The 25,387-nt window shown below is 44.3% G+C and overlaps 1 protein-coding gene across 1 annotated transcript in view; it reads left to right on the top strand.

Annotated features, from left to right (window-relative positions):
• ADAMTS18 (ADAM metallopeptidase with thrombospondin type 1 motif 18) overlaps positions 1-25,387 on the top strand; it is a 147,264-nt gene that overhangs the window by 67,047 nt on the left and 54,830 nt on the right. The window contains exons 2-10 of the mRNA XM_015100376.4: positions 2,226-2,512; positions 5,058-5,251; positions 5,523-5,606; positions 7,129-7,288; positions 7,892-7,997; positions 10,091-10,228; positions 12,382-12,535; positions 20,570-20,665; positions 23,609-23,757. Of these exons, the coding sequence (XP_014955862.3) occupies positions 2,251-2,512; positions 5,058-5,251; positions 5,523-5,606; positions 7,129-7,288; positions 7,892-7,997; positions 10,091-10,228; positions 12,382-12,535; positions 20,570-20,665; positions 23,609-23,757 (1,343 nt within the window). The 5' untranslated portion in view covers positions 2,226-2,250. The remainder of the gene's footprint in view (positions 1-2,225; positions 2,513-5,057; positions 5,252-5,522; positions 5,607-7,128; positions 7,289-7,891; positions 7,998-10,090; positions 10,229-12,381; positions 12,536-20,569; positions 20,666-23,608; positions 23,758-25,387) is intronic.

Below are 25,387 nucleotides of genomic sequence, written 5' to 3'. Positions count from 1 at the left end.
TGAGTGAAGGTGCAGCGTGGGGGCAGGATTTCTGGGGTCGTGAGATTTTACCTCCTCAAATTTTTGTTGCTGATTAATTGTCCCATCATCTCCACGAGAGCATGAGTGTGGACTGTGTCCTGACTTTCTGCCTCTTCTGTTCGTGCCAAGGCCTGGATCTGGGCTATGAGTTAGATACTCAGCGTGTATCTGCTGAACAAAGGAAAGCGACATGCTGGCACAGCAGACCATAAGGCGGTCTTTGTTCTTTGTCTGTTGGCGGGGTTTGTTTTGTATTGTTTGGGGATGTTTTTCATTTTTTGGCAGCACTGCATGGCAGGTGGGATCTTAGTCTCTGACCAGGGATCGAGCCTCTGCCCCCTGCAGTGGAAGTACAGACTCTTAGCCGCTGGACCACCAGGGAAGTCCCCTCGAGACAGTCTTTAAGAAGGCAGCGGACTCCTAAACTGCAAGGAAAATCAGGATCACACACACATGCTGGGGCTCCTTTTAGGAGGGAGAAACTGGATCCTAACAGAGGGTTACAGTACGGCCTGGGGACACCCCTGGTGATGCCCCCCACACCTCTCTCTGTTCCCTTGGTAACCTGCCCTCACCCCAGCACCCCCTTACATATTGCGCCTGACTCCCCAGTAGGCCGCATGCTCTGCGTGGGTGTGCGTGTGTATTTCCTGCACAGGTGCGTGTTAGCCCTTACCCAAGTGTGTAGCACCTCGCTGGCGCTCAGTGAATGTGGGTTAATTCAATCACTCATCATCATCAATCATCTAAACTGGGACTGAAATTGTGTAAAGGGTTTCTGCAGTGGTTACTTTATCTCCCCTTATTAGGTGGTCTGGGCAGGAAAATTTCTCTCTGTTTTGCACCTGAGGAAGGTAGGACCTAGGTCATAAACTCGTTTGTACGTTGGGAGGCATTTTAAACAATTCTGATGCGTGAATCACAAGAGAGTCGCTCTTTGATAGGATGACATTCCGCCTGGGAGTGAGTGACCTGGTATGTGTGTGGGCACATATTTAAGATCTGCAGGCATTCCTACGTTCAACAGAGTTTAAGAGCTCCTGGCCTGTGTTTTGCATGTGTGCATACGTGCTAAGTCGCTTCAGTCGTGTCTGACTCTTTGCAACTCCATGGACTGCAGCCCGCCAGGCTCCTCTGTCCATGGGGTTCTCCAGGCAAGAATACTGGAGTGGGTTGCCACGCCTCCTCCAGGGGATCTTCCCGACCCAGGGATCGAACCCGCAGCTCTTATGTCTCCTGCGTCGGCAGGCGGGTTCTTCACCACTAGGGCCACCTGGGAAGCCCTGCTGGCCTGTGGCGGTGCTTCTCAAGGGTTACCAGGCAGACAGACCACCCAGGGATCTATAGAAATTCTGAGTCAGCAGGTCTGGGGAGAGACCTGAGAGTCCACAGTTCTAACCAGCGTGCTGGTGAGGCTGAAGCTGCTGGTCCATAGACCACACTTTTCGCAGCAGTGCCTGGGGATCAGGGAAATTCTGAACAAATGCAGAGAAGAGAGAGTACAGCGCATGTGGGGGGAAAGGCAGGGGTGTATTGTCTGAAATTTCATGTATAAAGACATATTGTGCCGTGAACTTGAAAGTGACGTTGTGATTGGATGGGCTTGTCCCGGTCTCCTCTTTCTTCCTGATTTAGCTCGTCTGTCTCTCCATGTTGGAGTAACCCTTCAGATTCCCCAGACCCTCACTTGAAGATAACCAAGAGTCACTCACTCCTCTCTCTCCCATCCTTGCTAGTTCTTTTTTTGAGCACTTATGAAGTCAAGATGGAATGTCTCTGTTTTTACTGTCTATACCATAAGCTCTTGGAGGGTGGGGCTGTTTTTAAATACGCCACTGTGTCCAGTGTTGACTATGGTATCTGCCCTGTCCTAAGTGTGGAGAATCCCAGAATGTCTCATGACTCAGACCTTCAGTCCCAAACATCGAGATTAGCTGCCTAGAATAGAAGTTAACAGCACTGCCAACTAAGTAGAGAATTCTAGGTACCGATACTAGCTTTCCTACTTACTGTCTTAGCCTCAGTTTTCTCACCTGTGAAATGGGGGTAAGAACAGTTGCAGCTGCTCATGGTGCAGATAAAATGACACAGCCTGTGCCCAGTACTTAGGGCGACGCCTGCACACAGGAAGTTGCTGAGCATCTACACGCGCAAAACAGGGATGCAAGGAATCCCTAATGTTTCCTTTGTGTTTGGCGTTTTAGTCAGGCCTCATAAGGACACACAAGAATGAATTCCTCATCTCGCCATTACCTCAACTCCTGGCCCAGGAACACAACTACAGCTCCCCCGCAGGCCACCATCCTCACGTGCTGTACAAAAGGACGGCGGAGGAGAAGGTCCGGCGTTGCCAAGGCTACCTGCGCTCTGGCTGGAACCCTGCGGGTCACCCCCCAAGTCACACTCCCCACACCTCTTGGAGTCCAGAGAGAGAACAGCATCATGGAAGGTTGCAAACGCAGCATTTTTGTGGACGACGCAAGAAATGTATGTAAGGAAACCTTTTCTTGTTCTCTTCCTCTCTGGGCGCTCGACAGGTTTTCCCAAGCATCACTGGGTGTGCTGACTTTGCAGGATAAAACTGGGCTATGCTCAGCCCCCACTGAAGTTAATCTTGGAGATGAGCCAGAAATCACTCCTGTCAGACAAAAACTAGGTGATCCTTTTTTTTTTTTTTCAGTTAAACTGGAAAGATTTTTTTCCCCTCTTTTAATATCTTTTTAATTGTATGTCCCAATATTATTATAGTTTCTGTATCTTTTCTGTATGAGAAAGGGACCTAGTCTTCCAAATGATGAGAGAGATCAGAGGTGAATTCCCAGGTGTGGTTAGGTATTCTTTTTGAAGATTTGAATCTTCCCTGGTGGCTCAGATGGTGAAGAATCTTCCTGCAATGCAAGACACACGGGTTCAATCCCTGGGTCGGGAAGATGCCCTGGAGAAGGGACTGGCAGCCCCCTCCAGATGCTGTTCTCTTACCTGGAGAATTCCATGGACAGAGGAGCCTGGCGGGCTACAGTCCCTGGGGTTGCAGAGAGTCAGGCATGACTGAGCGACTAACTCAACAGCCTTCCCAGTTAACGAGAATATTGGCACCTGATCGGAGGTGGCGATGGAACATAGGGAGTCTTGGACTTGGCTTGTGACCTGGGCACAACCATCTGCATTTTCCATACCAGCAATGTCCAACAGAAATATAACATCAGCCCCATATGTAATTTTAAATTTTCTAATAGACACATTAAAAAATGCTTAAGTAGGTAAATTAGCATGAATGATATATTTTATTTAACCCAATATATACAAAATATCATCTCAGTATGTCATCAATATAACCAATGAAGTACCAATTTAAATGATGTATTTTATATTCTTTTTCATATTAAACTTTAGAAATCTATTCATTTTACAGAGAACAATTCCAAATCAGACAGTAAATTCTCACCAGAAATGCTTCATCTGTATCTAGATTTTATAAAACTTAAAGGTGAAAAGTAGACATACACAGTCAAGTTGTTCCATATATAGTTTTTTCAAGAGCTGAATCAAATACTGTCTTTTAAATATAAAATAAACAATAAAAATTAAACAAAATTTAAAATCCCATTCCTTCCGTGGCACCAGCCACATTTCAGAGTCTCAGGAGCCGTGAGCAGCCTGTGACTATGTCGTTGCACAGGGCAGCTGGGTGGTACCCAGGAGCAGAGGAAGCGGGTGATCACTAGAGGTCGTGAAAGACACTGTCTAGCACTTTAATTGGTTTCGGGGATTTGGTATTACTGAAATATCCTTTTTAAGGAACATCTATTTGGCATGAATTTGTAATACTAGTGGTATTAAGGATAGTGATGATATTCACAGAGGCAATGACACACACTTGATATGAAATATCAAAGCTATTCTTTAAAGCAACTTTATGATTAGATATTATATTCATTTCACAGATAAGGAAACTGAAACTCAGAGTCATGTATCAAAATGGCCAGCTGAGGTTTTAAATCGAGCTCTAAATGATTTGATCATTTCATTTTTCTCTATGGAGAGCTGACTTCACTATAATGACTGTACCAGTTGTTACAGTATTACATGGATCTATAGTACATACAGTCCTGAGCTTTCCCAGCCAGCAACCCTTGAATCTGTCACTGTCCGTTAACTAAAGGGATAGTGCCTAATCTAACAGGTACTTTGAGGTCTCTGCTCAGACACTATGGCCAATATCCATGCCTGCACCTAATCTATTACAAAGCATTTAATAGAATTTAAAAATATCACTTCTGACCATTCTGTTTCCACAGCAACTAAATTAATATTGGGTCAAAGAGTCCTATTGACCAACTCATTTTGTACTCTATTAAAGTTTGTCTTGATGAAACAAGAACGTGGGCAGCATTCTACAGGATACATATTTGTAAGCTTCAGTTAGAAAATAATATACAAACTGTATATAGAAAAAAAGAAGGGGCAGCAGAGGATGAGATGGTTGGATAGCATCACCAACTCAATGGACATGACATTGAGCAAATTCTGGGAGATAGTGAAGGACAGGGAATCCTGGTCTGCTGTAACCTATGGAGTTGCCGAGAGTCAGACATGACTTAGCGACTGAACAAGAACAACAGCAATACAAAGTGTGATAATGAATTCAGAAGCAAAGGAAAATGTCTGTGTCCGCAGTTTCTAAGCAATAAAATAAAATGCGCATTGTATGTTTTTAAAGATTCTTCCCACAATACTGATTTTTCTTGACCCACGCTTCCAGCTAGAATTGTAGCTGCTTTTCTTTGACTCTTTGGAGAGCACTTTTGAGTTGCTCAATCCATTTGCCTGTCCACCCATTGCACCTTCTACTGAAAGAGTCTCTCTTGACCACAGATTAGGTCCAAAGTCCCAGAACAGGTGCAGCGGCATCATCTGCCAGGAGACGAGTGAAGTGCTCCTTACGTGTCTCCCTCCTCCCCTGGTTTAGATGTCTGTCTGTCTCCCCCGCTGGTCTCTGCTGATGGCCCTTCCAAATGCTCTTCTGTTCCTTGCAGATGCCCCTAAGCCTCCCACAGAGGACACCTATCTCAGGTTCGATGAATATGGGAGCTCGGGACGGCCCAGAAGGTCAGCTGGCAAGTCACAGAAGGGCCTCAACGTGGAAACCCTTGTGGTGGCAGACAAGAAGATGGTGGAGAAGCACGGCAAGGCCAACGTCACCACGTACATTCTCACGGTCATGAACATGGTACGGAGACAGGCAGGACCCCGCCTTCTGCCTCCCTGAGTCAGCTCAGAATCGTGGAATTCCCGTGCATGAGTTAAACAGCAGACGCAGCCACGTGACTGTACTGAAAAAAATTAAGTCGGAAGGAAATTGGCTTCCTACATAAATATATTTGGGCAAATCAATGCATACTTGCTCATAAATATGTCTTATTGATCTTCCCTTGCAGTTTTGGAAATTAAAAAAAAAAAATTTTTTTTAACTTTTCTCTGATTTCAATTCATTTCAACAGGTTTCCAGCCTCTTTAAAGATGGGACCATTGGAAGTGATATAAACATTGTCGTGGTGAGCCTCATTCTTCTGGAACAAGATCCTGTAGGTGCCACACTTCATTTCTTTTTTTTTTTTCATTCATTCTGCCATTCAGGGTACACTTAGCGAACGCCTGCTGTGTTGCCACCCCATGGAACTGTCATTAGAAACTCAACTTTGAAAATTTCAAATTACCCTCAAGGAAAGTACAATCCAATAGGGTTGTGTATTTAAATACTAAAACCTCACAAAATGATAATTTATATATAAACATACAATATATGTGTAGATATGCAATGATATAAAATATGATTAAAAGTGCATATGTAATATGGCTACAAAAAAGTAAAATGAATATAAAAAGTAGAATATAGACATTATAAAATATTATGCAGGCTTCACAAGGAAAGTACATTTGGTAAGAGATTTCAATGTTCGCTGGATTTGGCAAGTTGGAGATTCTGGGTAATTACAAAAGGATGTTTTGAAAATATGCTGAAAATAAGTCATCTGAAAATTCAGGTAAATAGCTTACTGTCTCCCAGCACCACCTTAGGTACTACAGAAAATGAACAAGGGATATTTAACTGCCCTTGACTTAGCTACAGGGAGACGCAAGCAGAACAAGTGTTAACTTGTACAGCATCTCCTGCTTCATGGTGTTTTGAATACAACTATATTTTCTAAGGTGGGAGTTACCAATCTGACTGTTTTTAAGTCCCCTAAGGCTTTTTCCTCTTCATCTGTAAACCCAGTAATGAATGGATAAAGCAGAGAAGTCAGAGGTGAGGCAAAAATGAATATAACTGCCAGATCTCTAGTGCTCCAGAGGTTAACAATGTATCAAATTATTCTTAGAATTTTAGAAAAGAAGAAAAGGTGTATGTTGTTTGGGAGATACTTCTGATTTACTACTTATACTGTTCCCAAGGACTCAAAGTCAGCAGCATCCTAATTCACTGATAATTAAGGGTTTTGTCTAAAAACTCTCAACTTGGCCCAAGTTAATAGTTCTTAGGAAAAATTTGATTGAAAAATTATTTAAAGAGTAGGTCCTTGCTTACCCTTTAGAATATTGTAATTATTTGTTTCTTCATCCATCCAGTGAGCTTTCAGTTTATTGATTGATGGACTGTAACTATGATGTGCTGAGCCCTTTCCTGGAAATTTTGACAGAGGAGTGAGCAAGCCATGATCAGTTCTGTCCTCATGATCAACTGAAGGATCCACTGAACTTTACGCCACTAAGTAATCATTATGTTGTAAAAGCAGTAACGGTTCTATAAAGATGGTACCAGTGTGAGACGGACAAAGGTGCTTCTAACTGATGCCAATTTATTTGTTATAGAAATACAACTGGTCACAAAGCACACTGCTGAAACTCTGTGGTTACTTCCAATATTGTGAACATTTACCTGCAACCGTTTTAAACACCAATTACGTCCAACCTTAGCTCAGGTGTTTTCCCCTGTTGACCCTTCCCCCAGAAACGTGATGCTTCTGTGTTTGCCTGTACAAATGGAGTGATGCGACATTCTCATATTTGTCACGCATCCACACTTTGATTTGTGCGGTTTTCCTGTAGGGAGGATTGCTGATCAACCATCATGCAGACCAGTCTCTGAATAGCTTCTGTCAGTGGCAGTCTGCCCTCGTTGGAAAGAACGGCAAGAGGCATGACCATGCTATCTTACTCACAGGATTTGATATCTGTTCCTGGAAGAATGAACCATGTGACACTCTAGGTATGATATGAACACGTCCTTCATACACACCCATGTCAGCTAAAAGCACAGGCTGGAAACTTTCTGTTGGGTGAGTGGCTCTCGGGATTCTTATTAAGGAGATAATCTTTAAATTGTGGAGTATCCTCATTGTACCCTCTCTGAATATTGTTCTGTTTAACTGAACAGTGTGGAATGGGGACCCCTTTACTTTATTCCTGTTGTGTTTTTCTTTATCAAACTTTGTAATGATCCTGCAGGCATGAGATCAATTATCATTTAACTACGCAAGTTGTAGGTTATTCCCAAAGCGTCTTGAGTGCAGAGCTGGGTAGCTGAAAAGAGCCTGCCTACTCTCTGTGGCATTCAACTGTGCCCCTAAGTAAGCATGCTTTTTTTAAAAAGTTTTTTGAACTTTGAAGGACTCAGCTGAAAGTATCTTTAAAAAGAAACAAAATGTTAAGTTCTACTCTTATCTATAAGGGAGGACAGAGAGCCATATACCTTTAGCGTTTTTTCTGCAAGAAAAAAAAATCACCTTTTAAACTAAAAGTGTGCACAGCATTTGGACATCAGAAATGATCAGGAGTGTTTCCTTTGGATTTGAAATTGCTCTCTCAACAGGGTTCGCCCCCATCAGTGGGATGTGCAGCAAGTACCGAAGCTGTACCATCAATGAGGACACAGGGCTTGGCCTGGCCTTCACCATCGCTCACGAGTCAGGGCACAAGTAAGTGACCCCTCGATGCACCGCTTTATATGAAAGCCAGTTGGGTGGTTCATTGGCTTTGCTGTAATGATTATTATCGATCTAGGTGGAATAAATAGGACGCATCTTATATAAGGTTTACAATAGTACTTGACTGTTTTTTCCATTTGTGGAAGTTGCTCAGTCGTGTCTGACTCTTTGAGACCCCATGGACTGGAGCCTGTGGGCTCCTCAGTCCATGCAGTTCTCCAGGCCAGAATACTGGAGTGGGTAGCCGTTCCCTTCTCCTTGGGATCTTCCAAACCCAGGTCTCCCACATTGCAGGCGGGTTCTTTTCCGTCTGAGCCACCAGGGAAGCCCATGAATACTGGAGTGGGTAGCCTATCTCTTCTCCAGGGGATCTTCCCAACCCAGGAATCGAATCAGGGTCTCCTGCAATGCAGGCAGTTTCTTTACCAGCTGAGCTACCAGGGAAGATCACACTTTACTGAAAGAAGGGCCCCAACAAGGGCCAGTCATTGTCAAGGCTCTTATTGAACAACATGTGATAGTTGTTGGATACTTAGCATTCCATTGTGTGTGTAAATGGAGGCTGCTGTTGTTCAGACTGTAAGTAACATGGCCTAATAGTTAAATTATGAAGGAGACAAATCATAAGATTTTGATAAAACTTTTGACATGTACCAAAGAAAATGTATATTATCTTTTTATAGGCTGTCAAATCAAACTTAGGAAATTAAAAATAATTGAAGTTCAAAATCCAATTCAATTGGACTTCTTATATCAGGAAAACTACACTAAGGTGCTGGTTTAATGACCGTTCCCTCTTAGAGGAATGGCTTTGATCTCTCCCCACCTTATCCCCCTTTCTGTGACTCTTACTCTTTCCTTGGGTGCTTTATACATAAATTTCCCTCTGCTTTTGACTTTCATGAATATATTTAGAAAGACTGTCTCCCAAACAAACCCCTTAGCTTCTTGGTTAGGTACAAAGAAGAAGCGAATTGGGCAGAGTGGAGCTTGGGAAACTGCTTTCCCTGAGTGTACGCTGAGGTTAATAAATACCTATGTGTGGGTCCGTCACCTCTAATGCCGTGTATCAGCACGTGTATGTTGACTCTAGAAAGGTAGCATAGATCCTATTTTGTACAAAGCCGAAAGTGAGACATAGATGATGCAGAGAACAAATGTGTGGACACCCAGGGGGAAGAGGCAGTGGGATGAACTGGGAGACTGAATTGATGTATGCACACCGCTGTGGATAAAGCAGATAACTAGGGGACCTGCTGTAGGACAGGGGCCTCTACTCAGGGCTCTACGGTGACCTAAAAGGGAAGGAAACCTGAAAAAGAGGGGGCATGTGTATACGTATAGCTGATTCACTTTGCCATACAGTAAATACTAACACAGTATTGTGAAGCAACCAGTAAAAATTAATTTAAAATTTTTTTAAAATCCCTGGGGCCCTCACTGATCAGCTCACAGTATACAGCCATCCTGCCGTTACTAACCTGATAAATTGAGAGGAATGATGGGAAAATGGCTGGTTTGTAGACGGGAGTCACAACAGAATCGTTGTTGTAGTTGTTCAGTCATATCCGACTCTTTGCAACCCCATGGACTGCAGCACATCAGGCTTCCCTGCCCTTCACTAATCTCCTGGAGCTTACTCAAACTCACGTCCATTGAGTCGGTGATGCCATCCAACCGTCTCATCCTCTGTCAACTGCTTCTCCTCGTGCCTTCAATCTTTCCCAGCACGAGGGTCTTTTCCAATGAGTAGGCTCTTCGCTTCAGGTAGCCAAAAGTATTGGAGTTTTAGCTTCAGCATCAGTCCTTCCAGTGAATATTCAGGGTTGATTTCCTTTAGGATGGACTGGTTGGATCTCCTTGCAGTCCAAGGGACGCCCAAGAGTCTTCTCCAGCGTCACAGTTCAAAAGCATCACTTCTTCGGTGCTCAGTCTTCGTTACGGTCCAGCTCTCTTTTCTTCTTGCAGTTTCAGTAACTCTGTCCCTTACTTGGGTTCCCTGATTCTCAGTACACCTTTCTCGTCCTCTGCTCACAGTTTGGAAAATGGGTCCCGGAAGCCTTTCTGTTTGCTTTCTGTCCTAGTTTTGGCATGGTTCATGATGGAGAAGGCAACCCCTGCAGGAAGACGGAAGGCAGCATCATGTCGCCCACGCTGACCGGAAACAATGGTGTGTTCTCATGGTCTTCTTGCAGCCGGCAGTACCTCAAGAAATTCCTCAGGTAAGAAGACAGGCCAGGGCCAAGGGCACTACCCAGTTCACAGGAGTGACCGTGAATGGTGCTCAGTAGACATGAAAGCAAGTACTTGGTGGGTTGTTGGTGATGATGATGATGTCGTGACTGTGGCTGAAAAAAATACATGGAAGGCCTAATACTGTGTTACATGTTCTCCACATAATGCTGCCGTCAGTCCTCACATCAGTCCTATTATTATCCTCGTTTTAGAGTTGAGGAAATTGAGTCTTAGGCTGGTTAATAGTGTTCCTGAAGGTTCTACAGCTGGTAAGTTGAGGACAAAAGACACCCTTAGATCTGTGATGTCTCCAAAATCTCTGCTTAGAACTGTCTGCTCTAAGACATCCAGAGGTTGCTGGGTATATTATCTTTTTATTGTGACTGATTATTTTAATCTAGTCAATCAACTCGGTCATAAGAGTAGTAAGAGTACTAAAATAGAGTGTTTGTTTTACAATGAATGGAGCATTGTGGTGATTGGCTATTTTGTTTGAAATGGCCAGAAGCTAACTCGGTGTCCAAAAGACATCCAAAGGGCATGAAAGCTATGTAAAATTCCTCTGGTAACTCAGAATTCCTAGATTTATTTCATTAGTAAAATGGGAGCTAGCGAGTTAGGAATCTGTTTGATTCGTATTAAATGATGAACACCAGCTTGAAACGCTTTGAAGTTTCCTTTGATTTTATGGAATATAATACATATTTAACCATTTGGACACTATGCAACACTAGAGGCATTAGACATGTATGTATGTATCTCATTTTTCATACGTGTGTAGATATACCTTGTTAATCTATGTTGATGCACAAGACCACTCAGGTTCTAAAGGCATCGCCTCTTGACCAGGTATTAGGGAAACTAACCAAGTTTCTTTGGGAATTGATATTCTTAATACTTTTTCTTTAACCTGTACCATTGCCTATTATTTGCAGATGTTTACAGACTTAGCCATACACACAGGCAAGGATGATTCAGTGGAAGGATGTCAAGCCAAATGATGCCCCAAAGGACAGTGAAATATTGACAAAGCTTTTGTTATGTGACTTTGTCACACAGGAGATTTTCTTACTAGTTTTCAATTTATGGTCTGGGGCCTAAAGTTACGTTTCCTATCTCATGTGAGAATGAAATCAATAAATATGACAAATCAAGGTCAACTTAGTATAAATTGAAGTTCTTACTATAAATTGACTGTCACGAATATGATATAGTTAATCGTTTTGGCTGATGAGGACAATAAGAACAACAAAAGCTAACTTTGAATGCTTCCTGTGCTGTGTTGAGCGTGTTACTGTGTCTTGCTTGATCTGTGAACAACTCTTACAGAAGTCAGATTATGTTAGTAATCAGATACGTAGGAGTTGGTCATATCGGCTTGGTTGACTAGGACCCCCATCTGTCTGACTCCAAAGTCATGTGTAACCACCATGCTGTTTTATCTCTCACTGATACCCTAGTTTAATTATTTAAATAAGTGGAGATAAGGTGCATGAACATCCATCCCATCTGGACTGTGTGTTTTTCCAACACATCCCAGTTCAGTATACCTCAGGGAGATTGTTCTGCTTTGTTCCCATTATATCCTTTCTCCTGATTTCTTTCAAAAGCCTTATTCATTTGTTGCTCATAAAGATTACTGGAGGTAAAATATATCTTCGACCACACCCCATTATCTGTTTAAAACAAACAAACATAGCATGACTTTCAACTTTGTGGAGACAGGTAATTGTCTCTAGTTTATTTATTTATTTATTTTTAATTTTATTTTTAATTTTAAAATCTTTAATTCGTACATGTGTTAAATTATGACTTTAGTACTCACCACAGAGCAGGCACTCAGTAAAAATTTGTTGAATATTGTTGAATGAGACTGTTGGGGAAAGTTGGCGTTTCCCATCTCCTTGCAGGTCAAGTTTAACCAATCAGATAACCGTAACTTCCAGTCCCACGTAAACACTTTTGTGGTCCTGTAAATTTCATTTTCTTCGACAGGACAGGACTCGCTCTTAATTTTAAGCGTGAGCCTATTGCTTTGCCATGTTACGTTTTCCTTTGCATGAATGCATTCAGAAGTATAGTGTTCTGTGTGGCAAGACCGCAGAGAAACATGGTAACTAATAAGGATGTGTTATTGCAGCACACCTCAGGCTGGGTGTCTGGTGGATGAGCCCAAGCAAACAGGACAGTATAAATATCCAGACAAACTCCCAGGACAGATTTACGATGCTGACACACAGTGCAAGTGGCAGTTTGGAGCCAAAGCCAAGTTATGCAGCCTCGGTTTTGTGAAGGTATGTTTGCTTGTGATTTCAAACTTGCTAAGATTCTATCGTGTGTCTGTGTACCTAACACAAGGATAAACATTTGGTTTGCTAAGGCCAAGGGTTAGAGTCTGGGTTACCTCTGAAATGTCATTTGTTTGGCGTGATAATCAAGTGGCAATTTTACTGTCAATGAATTATCCAGACTTATCCCCCATAGACCATGCCTGGTTTAAATACCGAATTCCTCCTCTGTAGACAACGATTTTATCACAGGTAGTAAATCTAGATACAATGGCTTTCACCTAACGCTCGTAACTAATTCTGTTCATTTTGTTGTGTTTCATACTCTTATTTTTTTAATTAATTAGTTTAATTGAAGGATAATTACTTTACAATTTTGTGATGGGTTTTACCATACATCAGCATGAATCAGCCGCAGATATACATGTGTCCCCCCGTCCTGAACCCCTCCTCCCACCTCCCTCCCCACCCCATCCCTCTGGGTTGTCCCAGAGCACCAGCTTTGGGTGCCTTGCTGCACGCACAGAGCTTGCTCTGGTCATCTCTTTTCCGTATGGTAATGTACGTGTTTCAGTGTTATTCTCTTAAAACTACCCTCGCCTCTAATGTAATTCATATAAGACCATCACCCTTTCAAAATACACACACATACCTTTTACAGTAATATGAACACGATCTTTGGCAGCTAACCTCTTTTGGTATGTAAAAATTCAAGGTGTATCTTGAGGAATTTTAAGACTACTCAAGATTTTTGTGTGAAGTCTTTCTTTCAAGGAACACTTCCCTGTTTTATAAATAAGTTTGTATTATTTCTTTTAGATTCTGCATATAAGCGATATCATATTATATTTGTCTTTCTATGGCTTACTTCACTTAGAATGATAAACTTCCCAAGTGGTACAGTGTTAAAGACTCTGCCTACCAAATGCAGGAGACCCAAGAGACATGGGCTCGATCCCTGGGTCGGAAAGATCCCCTGGAGTAGGAAATGGCAATCCACTCTAGTATTCTTGCCTGGAGAATCCCCTTGGACAGAGGAGCCTGGGGGGCTACAGTCCATGGGATCACAAAGAGTCGGACGCGACTGAGCGACTAAGCACAGCACAGTGCACGTCTGTGTTGTTGCAGACGGCACTGCTTCATCTTTTTTATGGCCAAGTAATATTCCATTATGTATACATACACTGCATCTTCTTTATCCATTCATCTTTGCTGCACTATGAAAGTGAAAGGCGCTCAGTCATGGCCGACTCTGTGTCCAGTCCATGGAATGCGCCTCTGTCCATGCAGTTCCCCAGGCCAGAATGCTGGAGTGGGTAGCAGTTCCCTTCTCCAGGGGATCTTCCCAACCCAGGGATTGAACCCAGGTCTCCCGCATTACAGGCGGACTCTTTACCAGCTGAGCCACCAGGGAAGCCCAAGAATACTGGAGTGGGTCGCCTATCTCTTCTCCAGGGGCCCTTCCTGATCCAGGAATCGAATCAGGGTGTTAATCAACCATACACCAGTATAAAATTTAAAATTAAAAAAAGGAAGACATATCTTTCTATGAAAAAGATACATGGGAAAAAGCAAAAGTCCAGGAGGTAGAAATGGGAGAAACATTCTTCTGATTGGTCAACAACCACGCCACTGACCATCTCAATGTCACTAAAAAGTAGAATCATTTTTAAGCTGGTTGCTTCCTAGTATCCAAAGAGAAATGTGGAAATCCTGAGTGTCTGGAGACCTGGAAATTATGGAGATTGGCAGCTGCTCTTCCCATCTCTGTGTCTCTTCCCTCCCCTCCTCTCTCTCCCTTTTCCCTACTACCGTTCCCACCATGAGCAGCACCACCGCCGCCCATCTACCTATAGCAACTGCTTAGCCTCTGCTCCACACATGGCGTTCTGCTTAGAGACATATTTCACTTTTCCTCAACCTTCACAAAAGCCTTTTGAAGGGAGAATCATCACCTGCTTTTTAACTGGGGCTCAGAGAATTCCATTTGCCCAAAGCCACACAACTTTTAGATGGTAGAGATTAAACATCTCCTCACCCATACTGATGAGTATGGGTGCTTCCTCCTCATTAGGTAATTCCAGTGTTTCCTAAACTTCAGCATTAACGTTCAGTCCGTAAGAACTACTTTTATTAGTTGTGCCATATCTCTGTATGATGACTCACTTGTTGCTTTTTTATGAATCAACCCAGTTGAAAAAAAAAACAGAAGTCCAGTCCTGAGGAATAATAACCCCCAAATCACCGGTTTGATATGGGATTATGTGTGTTTCTAATGCAACTTAAGTGCATAGCTATTAGAAAAATGTATGCATACACCATCCACATTTATCTGGTATATCCTCCATGGTGCCTGGATCTTAATTTGGCAAACACTAGTCTATCATGTGTATAAGTTAACAAATTCACAATTACTTCTAACTAAGGTGAAGCTTTTGGCAGAAAAAAGTAGCCATTCTTTTCTTGGAAAAAGCTTATCGGCTAACTTTGTCTCTTGTCATTCCATTCTTAAAGGTATTGCTAGCTTATTCCTTTGCGACTCATATGTGCAGCGCTAAATATGCAACAAACGCACAAATGGTAATGACTTTGATTTTCCTTAGAAATACACAGTGAACTTCTAAAATGCTATTGGGAACTCTGGTGGGCCAGCGGTTAGAGCTCTTCACTTTCACTGTCAAGGGTGTGGATTCAATCCTTGACTGGGGAGCTAAGATCCTGAAAGCCACACTATGCAGCCAAACAAAAAATAATAATAATAACTGTCATTACTTGAGGATCATATATTCCACAAGCATTTGTCAGATGCCTGCGCAAAGTTTAAACAACTGTCCTGAAGTTATAGATCTTTCTCTGGAACCAAACCATATTTTTGAAAGATAGCATCTCAGTGTGATGGTGTTTCCTAGGAAGTGGTGCAGAGGCACGTGGAAGTTCTAGACTAAAAGACTGCAGAAACTGAAGAAAGGCACAGACGTAGGGGTGTCTGGAGGGGTCGGAAGATCCGATATACAAATGTCAAATCATTGTGTTGTATGTGTGTTCAGTCGAGTCTGACTGTGACACCCTGGACTGTATCCATGGGATTCTCCAGGCAAGAACACTGGAGTGGGTTGCCATTTCCTTCTCCAGGGGATCTTCCTGACCCAGGGATCAAACCCACGTCTCTTGTGTCTCCTGCACTGGCAGGCGGCTTCCTTGTCACCTGGGAATCCCATATGTCAGTTATTCTGTACTTGTTCAGTCACTCAGTCCTGTCCGACTCTTTGTGACCCCCTGAACTGCAGCGCGCCAGGCCTCCCTGTCCTTCACCATCTCCTGGAGTTTGCTCAGACTCATGTCCATTGAGTTGGTAATGCCATCCAACCATCTCATCCTCTGTTGTCCCCTTCTCCTCCTGCCCTCAGTCTTTCCTACCATCAGGGTCTTTTCTGGTGAGTTAGCTCTTCGCATCAGGTGGCCAAAGTATTGGAGCTTCAGCTTCAGCATCAGTCCTTCTAATGAATATTCAGGATTTACTTCCCTTAGGATTGACTGGTTTGATCTCCTAGCAGTCCAAGGGACTCTCAAGAGTCTTCTCCAACACCACAGTTCAAAAGCGTCAATTCTTTGGTGCTCAGCTTTCTTTATAGTCCAACTCTCACATCCATACATGACTACTGGAAAAACCATAGCTTTGACTAGGCAGACCTTTGTTGGCAAAGTAATGTCTGCTTTTTAATATGCTGTCTGGGTTTGTCATAGCTTTTCTTCCAAGGAGCAAGCGTCTTTTAATTTCATGGCTGCAGTCACCATCTGCAGTGATTTGGGGACCCAAGAAAATAAAATCTGTCACTGTTTCCACTGTTTCCCCATCTATTTGCCGTGAAGTTATACCCCCAGTAAAAAATTATTTCAAAAAGAATTTGACATTGGGAGGAATAAAGAGAAACTTCCTAGTATCTAAATACAGCTACTTTGCAATCTATTAAATTTACTACATCACATTTCAACTTCTAGCAGCTCTCGCAGGGACTTAGATTCCAGCTGCATTGATGAGCTTGTAAGTTTCTCAGGCATTTCCTGGTTCCGTGTCCATAGGTCTTTGCATGCTTTCCATCCTGAAATGCTGCATGGCCATGAGGACAAGTATCTCTCATTTTTTTATTACTATTGTTAAAGATTCAGCTCAAATATTACCTCTGTTTTTCCCCCAAGGAAACTTAAACTCCACTTTCCCTGAGCTCTATTTTCACCTTTTATGTCACCTCCATAGACTTGTGATGCTAATATTTTAACTCTCTGTGTATATCTCTTGCCTCAATAGGTAGAGTATCTGCAATGCCTGTCATGTACCTGACGTATTAACAGATTCCCAGTAATTGCTTATTGGATTTACAGTGATAATCAAAGTCCACATATTTCTTGTGGCTGTTCCACATAGCATGTGGGATCTTAGTTCCCTGAACAGGAATCGGACCTGCGTCCTCTGTGTTGGGAGCACGAAATCTTAACCCTTGGACTACCAAGGAAGTCTGGTCAAAGCCCACGTATTGTTAGCACTCCCATTTTCAGAACATGGACGATTTTGCCTCCATCTCTTTCTCATCACTCCTCAAGGAAGCAGGAGTGGCCTCTTGGAGAAAGAGAGGAGCCAAAGATGACTCTGGGGCTTGGGGCTTGTGCAGCTGATAGGATGAGGGTGTCATAAATGAGCTGCAGAGGCTGAACGTGGAACAGATTTGGGGGGACAGCTGGGGAATTGTGTTTTGGTTGTATTAAATTTGAGATGCTTGATAAAGTTGGATTGGCAGAGACCTTTAATCTTTGTGCATCTCATACTTCCCTTAAAGGGGCATCTGATCATTAGAAACAGTAGGAGAAGGTGGGCACGCAGGGACCAGACGGAACAACGGACAGCGCTGAGACTCTTTCCTTAAAGGTCACATCTAGGCAACACAAGGCCTTTGGGGTCTCCATGGTTATTTTTTTCCCTTAAATTATGACTTAAGTCTAAGGAATTATAGATAAGGAAAAGTTAGATGAATAGGCTAAAAAAATAAAAAGAGGTAAGAACAAGAACAAAAAAAAAGTGCAGACTCTGATTTCTGTTTCTCTTGAAAGGAAGCCTGCTCCGCAGGCTCTGGGGTCGTCAGAGCACATCGTTGGCTATAATTACACTTGACTTCTGTGCTCCACCACAAAAGAAATAACATGTTCGCACAGCCTGTCGTATTTCACTCTGGAATCCCTGTCTCTCTGTGTCTGGCTTGATTTTCCCGGCCTCCTCCAGCTGCCCCTTTTCCTCGGCCCTGTGGCTTGGCGTTGGCCAGGGAATGGGGCCTCCACTGCTTTGGTCCACTCTGGGGCCATTTTGGTGTCTGGCTGTGGATGTGGGTTTTGGCTTGACCTGGGCTGTAAGACAGAAAGCAGTTTAATTCTGAAAGCCTTTCTCACTGCAGCTTTGTTTCTGTGGTGACCTCCCATCCCTCCGTTTTGATAGAGACAGGTTTTTTCCACCTAAACTGGTCCCTCTTGGATCCAGGGTGACCCAGGTGGGAACGCACGGAGATGGTAAACTTCATTCATCTGGTTGGAAGGCTGCCTTGCGCTTTCTACTAATGTCAGTGACAGGTCCATGTCCATGGGAAACGTTTCCATGTTGTGTCTTATGAGCTGTGTTGGGATTTGGAAATACTTTGTGCAAGCATGCTGAGTCACTTCAGTCGTGTCCGACTCTTTGTGACCCCACAGACTGTAGCCCGCCAGGCTCCTCTGTCCATGGGATTCTTCAGGCAAGAGTACTGGAATGGTTTGCCATGCCCTTCTCCAGAAGATCTTCTCAACCCAGGGATCAAGAGGTCCTTCCCTTCTCATTTTAAGAGACACATTATACAACCCATAAGACGAGGCTTACCCCCTGCACCTCCTGTTTCCCTATGTTTTCAGTCTAATGGAACACTTTTGTTGCGAAAGATTTCTAAGTATGTTCTTGCCATGTTTTTCTAACCATGGAATCTCTGTTAACTGGAATGCTTGGAGAATTAGGTGCCTGGTTCACTGAATTTTCAGGGCTCCAACAAATGACTATAAAAATCAGGTTGTTTCCTCCCTCGTTGTTAATGTTTTCCCCAAAATGGACCTTGGTCAATAGAATGTGGCAAATGAAACAGAATGACTGGTGATTCGTGATTTTGACCTTCCGTTTATGATGTCATTCTGAAAAGCAAGTTTACCTTTTGAACTGGAAGGAACCTGGTTCAGGCACTTTACTTTATAAATAGGCAGTTAAGGGGCAGAGAAGTTGAGAGCTTTTTGACATCCGTTGGTAGTAAATGCAGATCCAGTGTGGTGGGCAAGGACCCAGGCTCTGGAATCTCGCCCCTTTGCCACTTACCAGCTTGGTGACTTGGCAGCTTGAGAGTGTCAGCATCTTACTCAGTGCCCTCATCTGAACGAGTTGATATAAGGCAATGGCCCCCAGGCTTTTAGGCACGAGGGACTGGTTTCGTGGAAGACAGTCTTTCCATAGAGCAAGGCAGTGGCAAGGGAGTAGATTCAGGATGATTCAAGCACATGGCATTTATTGTGCTCATATGAGAATCTACTGTCGCCACTGACCTGACTGGAGGCAGAGATCAAGCCGTAATGAGCATGATGGGAGCAGCTGTAAACACAGATGAGGCTTCGCTCACTCACCCGCAGCTCAGCTCCTGCTGTGCATCCCAGTTCCTAACAGGCCTGTACTGGTCCATGCCCTGGGGCTTGGGGGTCCCAATGTGAAGGACTAATGTCCGCCACTAAACGACGTTAATGACAGTATTCATTACCTGCGGCTGCTGTAATCAGTTTCCATGAACTGACTGAGTTAAAACAGCTCAGATGTATTTCACTGCAGCTCTGGAGGTAGACCTCTCAAATGCATCACGCTGGTCTGAAGTCAAGAGTTGGTGAGGTTGTGCTCCTTCTGGAAACTCTAGAAGAGCAGGCATTTTCTTGCCTTCTCCGGCCCCCCAAAGCTGCTTGTACCCCTTGATTCATGGCCTCCTCCTCCCTCTTCAAAAGCCAGCAACACCTCCCTGCGTGCTCCCCACAGAGCCATCTCTCTGGTTCTCTTCTGGCACCCTCTTCTCTGTTTAAGGACCCTTGTGATTACCTGGGGTCCATCTGGAAAATCTAAGACCATCTCCATCCCAAAGGCAATGGATTAACACCATCAATTTTATTTGCAACTTTAATTCTCCTTTGCTCTATCACCTAGGACAGTCACAGGTTCCTGGAACTAGGATGTGGTTGTTTGCTTGGGGGGAGGGCATCATTCTGCCTAGTACAATCCAGCTTGTTCTTTAGTCGCTCCGTTGTGTCCGACTCTGCGACCCCATGAACTGTTAGCCCGCCAGGCTCCTCAGTCCATGGGATTTCCCAGGCAAGAATACCGGAGTGGGTTGCCATGTCCTTCTCCCATCTTCTGCCATTTCCTTCTCAAGCAAATAAATTAGCTTGAGAGTTAATTGATTTCATAGGTCTGGTGTAAGAATGAAGTTGTCGAAATACTTGAAAGTTATAAAGGTCAAGAAGGCAATGGTGATTACACTTTTATCCTTGGGAATAACCCTTCTGAGGCGAGTGCCGATTTGACCACTTATTCATAGATGAGGAAACTGCCGTTTAAAGGGCTTCTATAGCTTATTCATAGGTCATGCAACCCGGGAAATGCAGGACAAGGCTTTGAATCAGAGTTGCATTAATCCAGTCTTGACGATGATAGTGGGGATGATGGTGGTATGCCGAATCTCTTAGTTAAAAGTGTCTAAATTAACTATTGTTACCTCTTAGTCATTGCTAAACACATACGAATATACAGATAATGTAGAAATTTCCTGCTTCTACGTTTGCTAGGACGTGTTACCAGTTACTTTGCTGCCGCTAACTTCATTTGCCTCTCCTTTCCAGATAACATCCCATTTCAGCCACCTCAAGACAGAATATGGTGTGCAACAGCTTTGGATATTTTCATTTTTATTGTATCATCACACTTACCAGCTCCTTCTTTCCTTTCAGGACATTTGCAAATCTCTTTGGTGTCACCGAGTGGGCCACAGGTGTGAGACCAAGTTCATGCCTGCCGCGGAAGGGACCGTTTGTGGCTTGAGTATGGTAAACTGCATACTTGCTAGTTTTTAGTTCTAGAGACTTAATAATGCAGTGGGCCCAAATGAGGTACCGTGACCTCAGAATGGGATGCTTTGGCTGCGTCTATTTTCTGACTTCGCTTTAAATTAACTAGCTATTCTTTAGCAGCTCTTCCAAAACTCAATGCTAATATAACCGAGTTGGCTCCATTTTTTTTTTAAGAAGGGGTTTTTCCTTTTGCCTTTGTTTTCCATTTTTAGATGGAGGCTTGGGCTCAAGTGTTTCTCTTTCAGTGAGCTGAAGGGTTTCATTGTCTGTTTGCTGTTTAAACAAATTGTATTTATCTATTTGGCTATGTCAGCTCTTAGCTGCAGCCCACAGAACCACCTTTGGGCCGTGCGGGCTCTTCACTGCAGCACACGGACCCTCTAGTGGAGGTGCTCAGACTCAGTGGTTGCAACGCATGTGCTTAGTTGCTCCACAGCATGTGGGATCTTAGTTCCCCAGTCAAGGATTGAACCCACGCCCCCTGCATTGCAAGGCAGATTCTTAACCCCTGGACCACCGGGGGAGTCCCTCAACTGTTTGGTTTTTAAACTTGATTCAGTATAGACAAGTCTCAGGAAGCAGGTATTTCCTTTAGTAACAAAGAGAGGACTGTCCCTCCATACAGCACATCTGAGACTCCCCTCCCAGGGCCATCACTGAGCTTCTGACATGCCCAATAGCGGCATTCTGTCCCTTATAGCAAATCCTCTTAGATTAGAAATACCTAAATGTTCTGATAGTTGTTGTTCAGTCTCTAAGTTGTGTCCCACTCTTTGTGACCCCATGGACTGCAGCACACCAGGCCTCCCTGTACTTCACCATCTCCCAGAGCTTGCTCAAACTCAAGTCTGTTGAGTCGGTGATGCCATCCAACCATCTCATCCTCTGTCATCCCCTTCTCTTCCTGTCCTCAATCTTTCCCAGCATCAGGGTCTTTTCCATTGAGCTGGCTCTTTCCACCAAGTGACCAAAGTATTGGAGCTTCAGCATCAGTCCTTCTGGTGAATATTCAGAGTTTATTTCCTTTAGGATAGGCTGGTTTGAGCTCCTTGCTGTCCAAGGGACTCTTCCAGAACCACAATTCAAAAGCATCAATTCTTTGGTGCTCAGCCTTCTTACAGTCCAACTCTCACATCAGTATATGACTACTGGAAAAACCATAGCTTTCACTATATGGCCCTTTGTCAGCAGTGATGTCTCTGCTTTTTAATATGCTGTCTAGGTTTGTCATAACTCCTTCCAAGGAGCAAGTAGTCTTTTAATTTCATGGCTGTAGTCACTGTCCGCAGTGATTTTGGAGCCCAAGAAAATAAAATCTGTCACTGCTTCCATGTATTTATTTGCCATGAAGTGATGGGACTGGATGCCATAATCTTAGTTTTTTGAATGTTGAGTTTTAAACTAGCCTTTTCACTTACTTCCTTCACGCTCATGAACAGGCTCTTTAGTTCCTCTTTACTTTCTGCCATTAGAGCTTAGGCGACTGGGTTTAACCCCAGTCTCTGCTAATTGTGTTGCTAGTTGGGTAGTTTGAGCAAGTTAGTATTTCTTTGCTAAACTTCTCTCACTCATTTAGTCACTGCTATATGCTTTGTGAGAGTTGTATTAGTTACTGTGGATCAAGTTTCCCCCACCCTTCTGTGGCATCCTTGTGGGCCTATAAGCAGCTTCATAAACTGTAGCTGCTTCTGTTATTGCCGTTGGCTGTTGTAATTTTGTCACAACCACTGAGCTTAGCCCAGGAAAATCATATTCCTGGTGGGGAAGGTTCAGATTCATGCTTATGGTTGACAGAATCCTCAAATGACCCATCGTCCCCCCTTCAAAGTTCTGAGGCATGCTGCATGATTTCGTGCAAACTCTGAAGTGGCAACGAATCTGGGGAAAGAAAACTAGGGGAGCTCATCAGCATGTGGCAAGGAATTGAGAGGAAGTCCTCGCTTGACCTCATCACAATACACTCGCAACCAAGCCTTCCAAACAGTAAACAGCCACGAAGCCAAGGTGTCACGAGGGAAAAGTGGAGATTTGAAAGTGAAAACTCCCTCCCCTTAATTCTGTAACCGAACCCCCACTCCTCGGTAGAACCTGGCACGATCCAAACCCTGACTCTTTGGATCTCATTGCAGTGGCTTTTGGGCAAGTGTGCAGTCATGCTAAGTCATGCAGAACTTGCTCATAATAAAATCACCACAGCAGGAAGAAAACCTCTCCTTGGGGGCCCCCAAGGACAGAGGCAACCCGCATAACTGGACTGGAGGACAAAGGAGAATGCAGACGGAAAGATCAGCACAGATTCTGCTCCTGAACTTGAGCAGATCACCAGCCCAGGAGACACCCAGAGCTAGTTTGGAAAGGACACTCCGCCCAAAGTCATCAGCCGGACCTTTCATCCAGATGGAAGGGCAAAGCGTGTTACCTAGACGCACATTTTGTGTGGCCCGAAAGCTACTTGGTTTCATCAGAAATGCTCTTACGGGGATGGTTTGGAATAAAAATGTATGCGTAATTATACCTGTCTCTCTGATGCAATAATCATCATGATAAATTCTGTGTTCCTGTCTGAAAAACTGATTCCCTTGGAAGCCATGCACCCCGTTGTTTGCAAGTGTCGAGGCAGGCTCCGTGGTCACGTCTGTGCTGCCTCCCTGGGCTCTTGGGTGCACCTCATCTGCACGAGTCCCCTGGACGGCTCACAAAGCCTGCCCTACGCAGCCTGCTGGTGACAGATGCTGTTTCCCGTAGATGTCAGCCGTTCAGACTGCACGTGGTAAACACGGCAGGTGTGGCTAGCAATGCCTTGACAGCATCTGCAGCCTCCTGTTTGCCACCAGATGGGTTTTCCCCATTGTCCCGCAGGTGTCTAACCTCCGCCTGCTCTCCCAGCTGGTCTCTGAATGTCACATATTGTTTTCACAGTGGTGTCGGCAAGGCCAGTGTGTCAAGCTGGGGGAGCTGGGGCCCCGGCCCATCCATGGCCAGTGGTCTGCCTGGTCGAAGTGGTCAGAGTGTTCCCGAACGTGTGGTGGAGGCGTCAGGTATCAGGAGAGACATTGCAACAACCCCAAGTAAGGCTCCGACAGAAAGTCCGTGTTTGTAAGACTCAAACTTTCAACCTGCTCCATCTTGCCTATTTGTTTATCTTGCTGATGCCTGTTTTTAAGGGTGGTTTTCTTCTGTCTGGTTAATAGCAATCAACGAGGGCTTTACTGTTTGTATATAAACACTGTATATACTTCCCTGGTGCCTCAGCGGTAAAGAACCCACCTGCCCATGCAGGAGACTCAAGTTTGATCCCTGGGTTGGGGAGATCCCCTGGAGGAGGAAGTGGCACCCCACTCCAGTATTCCTGCCTGGAGAATCCCATGGACAGAGGAGCCTGGCGGGCTACAGTCCCTGCTGCTTAGTTGCTCAGTCGTGTCCAACTCTTTGCAGCCCCATGGACTGCGGCCTGCCAGGCTTCCCTGTCCATGGGATTCTCCAGGCAAGAATACTGGAGTGGGTTGCCATTTCCTATTTCAGGGGATCGTCCCAACCAGGGATCAAACCCATGTCTCTTGTGTCTCCTGCATTGTAGGCAGATTCTTTACCCACTGAACCACCTGGGGGCTATAGCCCATGGGGTCGCAAAAGAGTCAGACACAGCTTATCGACTAAACAACAGATCCACTGGGGGAGGTGTGCTGGGCAGAAACCTGAAAAGAGCAGAGGAGTTTATTCTTTGTGTGACTCTGCTGATCACAGATTCCAGTAATGGAGCGGATTACTTTCGGCATCTCAATTAGAGCTGCGTGCCTGGGATACTGGAGAACATAGAAGCTTGGCTGGTAGACAGTGTGTGTGTGAGCGTGTGTGTGTGTGTGTGAGAAACTGATGACCTGGAGAAAGCTTGTGGAGTTTTGCCCTGCAGGAGTGTACATCAACACGTGTTGACAGATATGCCTGACTTTTAAAGAGAAACCAGAAATCTGAAAAAAATGTTGTGTGAAATTTCCCAATTTGTAAAATATCGACCACACATTCAGTGTTCTTTAGAAAAATAAAAGGCTGGGAGGACTCATCAAATACCTCATGGGCGCCCTCTGATCTGGTGGCCTTGAGATTCTGAGCTGTCTGTCTCTGTGCAGTGAAGGTGGTTTCATGTTACTTTCATCGGCCCTAATTCCCGCCTGCAGTGTGTGTGAGATGTATGTTTCCTGATGGGCTGCATGATGCCAAAAGAGCTCAGGACTTGGAAACGGAAAGATCTGACTCCACCTTCTGGGTCCGCCACGTATTAATGGTGTCGCTCTGGGAAGGTCGCTTAACTTGGAAGTTGGGTTGACATATAAGATGGAGATGACAACACCCACTTCAGATGGTTTGGGGAGATTAGAAATTGTGTCTGTAGAGTTTCTGGCACACTGGGGAGCATCCAGGGGACATTCAGCAAAAGGTTCTGAGGTCCATGTGGTTTTTCATTATCTTCCTCCTAAACTTGGGGGCTTTCCCGGTGGCACTAGTGGTAAAGAACCCACCTGCCAGTGCAGGAGACATAAGAAACCTGGGTTCGATCCCTTGGTTGGGAAGATCCCCTGGAGGGGGAAATGGCGACCCACTGCAGTATTCTTGCCTTGAGAATCTTATGGACAGAGGAGCCTGGTGGGCTACAGTCCATGGGGTTGCAAAGAGCTGGACACGATTGGGCACAAACACACA

This window comes from Ovis aries, chromosome 14 (genome assembly GCF_016772045.2).
Source record: "Ovis aries strain OAR_USU_Benz2616 breed Rambouillet chromosome 14, ARS-UI_Ramb_v3.0, whole genome shotgun sequence".
NCBI lineage: Eukaryota > Metazoa > Chordata > Mammalia > Artiodactyla > Bovidae > Ovis > Ovis aries.
This window is presented reverse-complemented; position numbering and strand designations above follow the sequence as displayed.